General features: G+C 39.5%; 1 protein-coding gene across 1 annotated transcript; it reads left to right on the top strand.

The window, feature by feature from the left end:
- The first annotated feature begins 2,179 nt into the window (after nucleotides 1-2,179).
- LOC116313460 (protein-lysine 6-oxidase-like) lies at nucleotides 2,180-9,186 on the top strand. Its single transcript, XM_031731164.2, has 7 exons — nucleotides 2,180-3,231; nucleotides 4,115-4,223; nucleotides 4,668-4,805; nucleotides 5,002-5,158; nucleotides 7,808-7,903; nucleotides 8,015-8,130; nucleotides 8,981-9,186. Exons 1-7 carry the CDS (start codon nucleotides 2,313-2,315, stop codon nucleotides 8,985-8,987), a joined length of 1,542 nt encoding a protein of 513 aa, XP_031587024.2. The 5' UTR covers nucleotides 2,180-2,312; the 3' UTR covers nucleotides 8,988-9,186.
- Nucleotides 9,187-10,124: the final 938 nt, after the last annotated feature.

The raw sequence follows: 10,124 nt of genomic DNA, 5'->3' as shown, positions 1-10,124 counted from the left end.
TTTTGGCAGAGGAAAGATACTGCGACACTTCAGCAGCACTTCTCCATATGTCAGTGTCTTTTAACCTGTTCGTGACCCATATCTGACTCAGACCTTACCTGAAAAAAAGATCCTGCTGATGTTAATCATACTCTCAGCTAGTTTTTAGGTTTAAAACTTAAGACACGCAGTAAAAGAAGGTATCAAAGTATATTTGTTTTTCACAATGAAGTAATATCTGTATTTATGTCCGTGTTCTTAACTTCTTTCTTTAATGTTTTAAAGTACTGTGCTCTCCCTTTTTCTGTCACAATATTACAAAATACAATAAAGTCTTTAATATTGGGTAGACATAAAAGAACTTAGTGTGAGCCAAAAACTTCACACCTTCTGTTTGCATGGGACAGCCAATCAGAAAACGGCTGGCTTAAAGGGAACTAATATGTTTTGTTTCACACAGCAGCACAAACGTCCATTATATTTTATATATCATTGCTATGTCTGTTGCTTTTGTTGTGCTTCTTCTTGTTTTTGGTTTTCTAATTTCCTCCCACTTTCTGTGTTACTGAGTGGTTTTACTTACTGCAGTTTAAAAAATAGGGAGCTTGAAACGGGACTAATAGTTCCACTTTATGAACCATATATAATCATTTTAATATATTGGGCTTGTTTGGAATAAGACACTGTTTCGTTATTGTGCATTGTCACTGCGTCTTGTAATTGTTGATGTTTAAGAAACCTGTTGAGCTCCTAATAGCAGACGTCTGTTTTTCTTTCAGTACTTACTGCAGATCCTCTCACAAGGTTCATACTGTTATAGCAGTTCATACAATGTGATTGGGACATACTAGCTCATCATAACAATCTTAACATTGCGCCTTGAGCTGTGACCTGCTTACCTTTAGGTTCTGCTGTTGTGTAGCTGGCAGAGAGCATCGTGGGTCAGAAAGTCCAGGGCAGCAGTGGGAGACGCCAGCATTTCTGGCACACTTCGTTAAAAAAGAGGTATATCAGTATACACCAAACATGTGTTTAAGCTTGAACCCAAGCAGCTCGTGTGTCGAACACAGCTACTATCAGGTCCAACTGCAGCCTTGCAGACCCATCGAGCCAACTTCACACTATTACACAACAACCCGCTCCATCTTAAACCTAACTTCAACCCCTCGCGATGAAATCCCGACCTCACTTTGTTCAAATACCATGCGGTGCAGTTTCAGCTAAATATACTGTGATACTGTTCTGCTCCAGATAAGATTAGCTGTAATAAAACAGAAAAGGATAGATAGATAGATAGATAGATAGATAGATAGATAGATAGATAGATAGATAGATAGATAGATAGATAGATAGATAGATAGATAGATAGATAGATAGATAGATAGATAGATAGATAGATAGATAGATAGATAGATAGATAGATAGATAAAATAGCTTTTTGTATTATTCATTTGGTAATATATTGATTTTTTAAAAAGGCATAGCTGAACACCGAAGGCTCTGACCATTGTTAGGCTTACATAACAAACAGAAGCGTGTTTAAAAGCTGTGCAGGTAGCCTTAAAAAAGAGTTATAGTCATAAATGAAGAAAAGATGGACATATTTTATGGGAACGGGCCTCCCTCCGTGATAGTTGTTAGGGCACTGCAAACTGTGGGATGGTCTGATACAGATGCAAAGTGCCACCTTGTGGTCAATAAGACTATTTACGCAATGTGAAGTTTTTCCAGATTGTTGCATGTCTTCATGTTTCATTTAAAACTGTCAGCTGTTATCGTTGTTTTGTTGTTGTTTTTTGTTCGTTTGGGTTTTTTTTTAGCTTGATAAACTGGTCGTGCGTGACTTTTTAACTCCATATAAAGATATCTTTAGCTTTTTTAAGGGCATTTTAGTCGTGATCAACGTGTCAAATGACAAGGAGTGATATTGAAATGAAAAAATAAGTTCTGCTTAACAAAAAATATTACTTAAACACAACAACTCATATCCTTTTTTTTTCTTTAGTGTTCCCTGAGCTTTACAAGCTCGAGCTGAAGCATTTGGCTGAGTTAAGTTTACACCCTTGCGTGAAATTTACTCAGCAAACGTACTTCTCTAACCGCACGTAACCACAGCAAGGGATGGGTTAAATTTTTTAGAAGCTTGACTTAGTGAAAGTAACTGGACTGAATTCGACGAACGAGCGGGGGAAAAGGGATTCAGCCCTCCTCTCCTCTCCATCTCTCATTCCTCCTGAGATGTTGTTTTGTGTTAGAGCTGAAACTGGAAGCGCACTCCCGATTTTAATCCATTCTCCACGAAGCTTCAACGTCTGTGCGCGCAAATTTATGTCATGATTGCTAACTTGGGCTTTAATTTATTAAGTTTAATTGCCATGACTAAACGTTCACTTTTATTTCTATACATTTTCCAAGGACTACTCCCCCTCAGCTTTGGGCAGCAGCGCACGGTTGGCCCCTGGCGGCACCGGATTCAATGGGAGAACAACGGGCAGGTTTACAGTTTAATGAGCACTGGGTTGGAGTACCAGGCTCCGTATCGGTCCACCAGCCAGTCGAGGGTTTACGTGAGCAGTCGGAGGGATGGGACCGGGAGCCAGATGTCAGGAGCGCGCAGAAGAATGACGGTTGTGAGAACCGGACCGACTGAGTCCAGACAGTTCAGGACTGATAACAGTGCGCAGTCGGGACCTCTCACACCTGGACACGATGTTAGACAGTATGCGCCCGTGAATCGTCACGCGTCAGGGGTCAGACAGCGACCTGAACGCCCTACAGCAGCAGTTGTAAGACATCCAGGCGCACGTCATTTTAATGGTGAATTTACCAGAACCATGAACGCCTCTACACCGGGAAGTTCAGGAGATTTCTCTGGCAGAAATGGAGTGTCTGTCACTGTGGATAATACCGCACTACACACTAGAATAGGTGAATCCGGACCTGGTGCGCAAAACCAGCAGTTACGCGCGGGGCCCGAGGTGACGCCTGTCTCCAGGCAACCTGCTCACTCTGATCGCTCCATCTCAGCACACCCGTCAGGTCTGGAAAACGAGTCTGAGGCACCGGCTGTATTTCCTGCACTTACTGAGGAAAACAGCAATGGAGAGGACATGGTTAACGACGACCCTCGAAACCCACTTAAAAACCACAGGAATTCTGTTTTCTACAACATGTATCCGACCAGAGGGAGATCAGCGGCCCGCACCCTCCGTCCGCCTGGCACAGGGTACGGAACAAGATATTTCCAAAACGGTAGGTCAACTCTTCCATTTATATAATATTAGAGGAGTCAGATTATGAAGGCCTCTGTCTGACCCACGGGGCAGTGTAAAGGACAGTTTAGATTTTGAACTTTTAAGAGTAATTTATTAAGTTTTACAGTTTTTGCTATTGATCCATTCATACTACACAAAAGTACATTTTCTGTGAATTAATAAAAACTTTATATTCTAAATTTATGATTACAAAACAGAGCCTTTACACCTTAATCGTTTAGTTTCATTGATCAGGCCCACTTCACATGAAAGTGGGCTGAATGTGGCCCACGATGTAAAATGAGTTTGACATCCCTGATATTTCCAAGCTGTTCTTCAAATTTTATATTTTATATTTTATATAGATAGATCGATGGATAGATTTGCAATGTAAATTATTCAAATTAAGAGTGGATTAAGAAACTGTGTCTGTGATCAATATTTTAAAATAATATAACTCCAGCAAGCAAAGCCTGTTTTAGTGTTAATTTGGCCAATACTTTAAAACAGCTTTTTATCCATTTCCATTGGCATGAATATTACTGGCTTTACATTCATGTAACGGTTCTAAGGACACACAAAAACACTGTTATATTTAAAATCATCTGCTTGTTTGATTATTTAAGGACAATTTTCATAACTTTATGTCTCACTTTAAACAAAAAGCTCAATGCCAAGGAGTGAGAGAAAAAAAGTCTTATTTGGCCTTTGGAGCTGTAAGGAATGTGAAACATGTTAAATTATGCCAACAAACACAAAGCAGCTTACATTTTCAGGGTGTCTATTTCTGTGGATTGTTCTCAGCATGAATAAGTTGGGAACATTAAGATGTCAGGAGGAAAAAAAAAACTTGGACTATCCATTTAATCTCCTCCCAACAGGACTGCCAGACCTTGTGCCAGACCCATATGCCATCCAAGCAGGTACCTATGTCCAGCGCATGCAGATGTACGCGCTTCGCTGTGCGGCTGAGGAGAACTGTCTGGCCAGGTAATCTGAGGTGCCAGAAGTGATTCACTTCTTCAGTATGAACAGAGCAGCACGTAGACACTGAGGCAGACACACAGACTTATGTCCTTTGTTTTTTTTCTCAGTGGGGAATCGTTTTACATGCTTAAGAACAACTTTTAGTTGTTTTACGGTTGCATTCAATTATGCCAGTGTAAGCTGTCAAGCGTGCTGGGATAACTGTTTTGTTAAGCAAGTTACAAAAGTGTTTGATCATATTATGTAGCAATGATTGTCCAACATGATTGTCCAACATCATGTCCTGCCAAGACATAAATGTTCTGGGTTGGTTTTTCCCAAAAGCATTAAGCACAATGGAACAAACCCTTTGCGCTCTGTTACTTTTAAGAAAACTAGACCCGGGAGCTCAGCCAGTAGCACTTTTCCAATGCAGCTTATGCCTTTTTCTCCTGTGATCCATCCAAGGTCGGCTTATGGACCCGCTGTGCGAGACATCGACTTCAGAGTTCTCCTGCGGTTTCCACAGAAAGTGAAAAACCAAGGCACCGCTGACTTCCTCCCTTTCAAGCCCAGATATCAGTGGGACTGGCACAGCTGTCACCAGTGAGTTTGATGACTCCTAAATCCTTTTTTAAAAAAAACAGGGATTAGCGAGGCTCCATTCAGATATGACGAACTAGGAAGAACACCAAACCCTCAAAATTCACTTAAGACAATAAAATTGCGGCTTTTTTAGACATTCCTGAGCCATAACAAAATATCTGCTATTGATTCTTTTCCATCTCTTTTGCACCCTCAGACACTACCACAGCATGGACGCCTTCAGCAAGTACGACCTGCTGGACGTTATCACAGGACGTAAAGTGGCCGAGGGACACAAGGCCAGTTTCTGTCTGGAGGACACGAACTGCGATCCTGGATTCAGGCGACGCTATGCCTGTACAGCTCATACGCAGGTAACACACTGTCATATGTCACGTGATCTAACGCCGCACGGATTGAGATGTTTTACACGAGAGCTGAGGAAAGAGATAAAGAAAGAAGACACTCAGTCCAGTTAGGTTTAATTTTATTTAAAACATTCTTCCACCTATCCGTTTTCTGAGTCGGGATGCTTGCGGATTTACAACAGTCCTCGCAAGATTTCATAGCCCAACTTCATTTGAGGGCAGTATGAAGATAAAGTCTTTTTAACAGGAAGAACCCTCCATACCTTTGTGGGTGAAGACAGCAGTAGACTTGCAAAGTCTTAAGATCTTGTTCTTTGTGAAATGAAGGTTAAAGTTGAGATGAGATGCATCATTCCCAATCTGGTAAAAAAAAACCTGGAGATTTGTGATGGAGATACTTTTACATGCACTTAAATTTAAAGCTACCGCTATCGCTGACCTATGCACCTCAGGTGCTGCAGGGAGGCTGAAGTCTACTTTGCCTCAGGCTATTTCCTGGGTGTTGTTCCCCCACTCTCTGCTCTCTGAACTACCCTGTAAAGTAAAGACTAAAACAGCAGTAGAGACTTGCTATATATCAACTATCACCACCTTTGTGCCAAACTCAAGCAGTATTTGACTAAATAAACATGTTTTTTTGCATTGGACTCTCCAGGATTCTGGTATATTTGAGGTCTTCAAGTTCATGGTGAGATCAGCTCAGTCAGACAAGTCGGGTGTAAAATGATTTATTACAGCAGCAGAAAAACATACTCTCCCTGCAAATCTGTTACATGTAAAAACCTGGAAGTGATGAGTAATGCAGGAATTATGGCTTCACGTGTCTGTGAAACATCCATCCAAAGCTCTAGCTTCACACAATTCAGCCAGCACAGAGACTACACAGACACATTTATGCAAAGTCCTCCAGAAAACCAACGGCTTGCAGCCCGAAGATGATGACACTAAGCGCAGGTAGAAAGCTGATTGGCTAAATAAACTGAAGGAGAAACAAGAAAAAAACCCCATCATGGATAAAATAAATAAATAAATAAATAAAATAACATAATAAATAAAAACTATACTTTTAAAAAAAAATAACAGACTGAAATGATTTTGTGAACTTGGAAAACTAACTCAAATAAAATATGTAAATGTAGAGAAAACATCATTAGTTTTAGTATTTGTTAATTTGTCTACAAGACTATGAGTCAGTATTTGTATTGCATTGATTTTCCTAAATATTGCTTCTCGCCATGCAATGAAAATTAAAAAACAAAACTAGAACTATGACTGAAACTAATAAAAACTAAACTAAAACTAAACATTTTACAAACTAAACTGCAATATGAAAACTGACTCTGTAAAGAAACTGAAACTAACCGAAAAATTTAAATAAAAATAAAAACTAATAAAAAACACTACAAAACTACAATAACTCCCGTACAGACACATTCTTTGTATACTATGAGTGCATCAGGCCCAACAGCAAAAACATGAAAAGTAGCTCACCGGTTCTTCTGCAGAGTTTTGACCCCGCCCCCTGACAATGCGGATCTGCAAAGCTGTGCACAGCACTTACACACTTCCGGCACACTACCATGCCTGATACTTAAATATGCACAGGCAGATTTTAAGGAAGTGGAAGGAGCAGCAGTGCAGGACAGAGATTGCAAATTTTGAAGCTTAAACAAACCACCAAATTGGGAGGATGGTGTGAGGAAAGTGAGGCATGTCACGTGTGTCTGAAGCAGTGCTGCTTGAGTTGACTGAACTGGCTCGCAGGCTTCTCGCCATTTATTTCACAAAGCTCCTTCAGAGCAACAGATGACATTAAACAGCTGTGTTCACAGCCACTCACCATGATGAGTCAATATACTTGAGCTGTAAAATCAGTGGAGACCCGCTTTAAATAGCAAATAAGAGCTAAACAAGAAAAGTAAGAATGGGTAGGACTTTTTAAAGAAGTTCAATAGTTCATTAGGAAAACAACTGCAAGTGTTCATTTGCATTATTCTGAAGGCCCAGATTCTTTTATGAAGAGCTTTAGGAGAAAATACAAGTCTTTATTGAGGTAAAAGTGAGTCTGATGTGCAGGTGACGAATCCAGACAGACAAAAGCATGAGGAGTAGACTAAACCAGATACCAGGAAACAGTACTGGGTAGAAAACACAAGGCAGCGCTCATTAAGAGCATGCTGGAACGCAAAGTGCACACTAAGACAGTCTGGAAGGGAAACAAGGGTAGAAATACAGCTTAAATACACAGGGAAGACAGTTAGGGGCAGGTGGGACATATCAGGGCGGAGCACACAATCAAACAGGAGAAACGGGAGGAGGTATTTGAAAGGAGAGGCTGAGTAATAAAATAACACACAGGAAAAAAGAAAAATATGTATCAATGGAAAAAAGTTCAATAGCTATTCAACAGACTTCTGATCATTCTGTTTAGTTTATCACATTAGAAATAAAGATAGTTTTGTGGTTTTTGTCTTTTGCAGATCCTCCAAATTCACTTCAGAGAAATGTTTTTCTAACAAAAACATTGGTTTATTCCAATAAAACTAAACATCCTGTTGCCACAGGAATAGTTATTGTAGGTTAATGCTTTCTTATAACAGAAATGCGTGCCCCTGTTCAAGTTTTAAACCTCACTGAGGTGACTGTGTTTTGTAGGGTCTGAGCCCAGGTTGCCATGACATCTACGCCGCCAACATCGACTGTCAGTGGATTGACATCACCGATGTGCCTCCAGGAAACTACATCTTGAAGGTGTGTCACATGTTCATTCTCTGTATGTGTATTTCACAACACAGAAATAAATGTTTATAACCTCCTGCTACAGAATTTATTCATGATTTATTTTTTTATTTTTTTTGTCAGGTTACAGTCAATCCCAATTTCCACGTCCTGGAGTCAGACCTCACCAACAACGTAGTGAGATGTGATATCACTTACACAGGCGTTTATGTTCAGACACGCAACTGTCGAATAACGAGGTATTATAAGAGGGTTTCTCTGAACATGATCATAGCATAGATTCAAGTGAAAAGCAATGCTTTTTAGAGGGCTCAATGCAGTCCTGTGAAAAACCAAGTCCACCCTGTTTTCATAGGAATTAGGAAGGTAAGTAGCAGCTAAAGTGCTGCTAATCGAATAGATTTGATTAACTGATCAACAGCAAGTGTGAGCAAGAAGTTTTGTCAGTTTGCTGGTCTGTGTTAACACAGTGCTAGTCTTCCTAGGAGTTGACATCTCAGCAAATTCACTCAAAGGTCAGACTGTGCAATTCTCAGAGAAACAGCAAAAAACCAGAGAGCTGCATCTCCAACTCTACAGGCCACACTTAGCATTTAAAAGATTAAAGTTCACAACACCACATTGAAATAAGATTGGTTTATTTGGAATGGCTAACAGGAGAAAGTCTCTTCTTTCTTAAAAAAAAAAGAAGAAACCAAAAAGAAAAAAAACACGAAAGCACATCTTAGGTTTGTATAGTTGTATCTGAACGTGTATTTAGCTTTTCACAGGACTGCACTGAGTACTGCAAACACTTTCCTTTTCACATGATTGTAGGCTGTGTTTTTTTACTCTGGACATTTTAAACACCACCTTCCTTTGATTGAACTGAAATGAATGATTCATTTGGTAAATATTTCAGATTAAGTCAACACGAAATGTCTCTTTAAATATGTTATCCAAATTAGTTTAAATTAGTGGTTCCAAAAATCTGGGACATTTCCCAGAAATGTTTTAGTGAAAACTATCAGGTTGTTGCATCAAAGCTGTATCAAATATATTTTAGTCTAATTCTTAATGCTTAATGATTTTCTCTTTATCTGTTTTCAGGGGTTGAAATATTCATTTTTCTGGAAACATGCAGAAGTTTGGCAGTAAGACCCCCTCTGTACTGCACAGGCTCAACGACATCAGTGAAAAAAAGTTTATGCAATTGGTAAAAGTTTGTATTACAGGATTAATGGTGAGCTACATTCCTGCTATGAAGTGTTGGGGTTGCATTTATTCAGAATAAATGCAAAATTAGTTTACACAAACTTTGTATATGGAACTAATGATGTCATCAGAATTACTTGATTGTGTATTTCTAGAAATGTGTTACGATTGGTTACAAACTATGTTTTGGTTTGTTTTTCTTAACAAATACAAGTACTGTTCGTAGACACGTTTGTTCCTTTAAGTGCTACTTACTCGCTTGAAATGTGTGTATTGTTTGTCATTTGATGTCTTTGTTAATGTTTTTTTTCTGATTTTTTTCTGATTTTTGTTACTATTAAGTGCACATTATTAACATCTAGAGATTTATGTAACCTTATAACATCCACTCTTTTAGGGAAACTCTTTTAGGGATAAGGGTTAATGGTGCTCATTTCCAGCTCCATAATTTGTTCTTCCTCTCTACTAGAGGAGTTTTGTGTGATTACCAGTTGAAAACAAGGTCCCCCGGTTTTCAGCAGAGGTCTAGAAAAAGGCTCCTCTGCCTTTAAGACGGCTGTTTTGTGATTGGCTGCCCTTCCTTAAACATTATCTTGGATCGGGCTGGTCTGCTCACACCCAGAGCCATATATATTAGGCGTGACCATATTTTGGGGAAAAAAAACTGACCATGCATATAGAGCAGTCTGATGCCTGAGCTTGTGGATCACAGGGACTACAGTACAGTGACATTATTATTTGAAACTTTCATCATTTCATCATATTTCATCATATGAATATCAACCACTGTAAAACTGTACATGAGATATGATCAAATGCTCTGCAAATCAGGCTTGAAAAAACATGGCAACCAAAACACTAAAGTTGACGCTTCAGAGCCACCAGGCAAAGTCGTGATGTTTTATACCGTCCGTCGTCGTCCTTTAGACAACTCAGGATGTGACTGTAGAACTTCATGTTGATAGTCTGGTCATGACGGGTGAATTCATGGAGCACCCTCCAAACCCCCTCCAAAAACTCATCATCATCTCCTGACCTG

This window comes from Oreochromis aureus, linkage group 18, assembly GCF_013358895.1.
Source record: "Oreochromis aureus strain Israel breed Guangdong linkage group 18, ZZ_aureus, whole genome shotgun sequence".
NCBI lineage: Eukaryota > Metazoa > Chordata > Actinopteri > Cichliformes > Cichlidae > Oreochromis > Oreochromis aureus.
The sequence above is the reverse complement of the archived record's forward strand: the minus strand, read 5'-3'. Positions and strand labels throughout refer to the sequence as shown.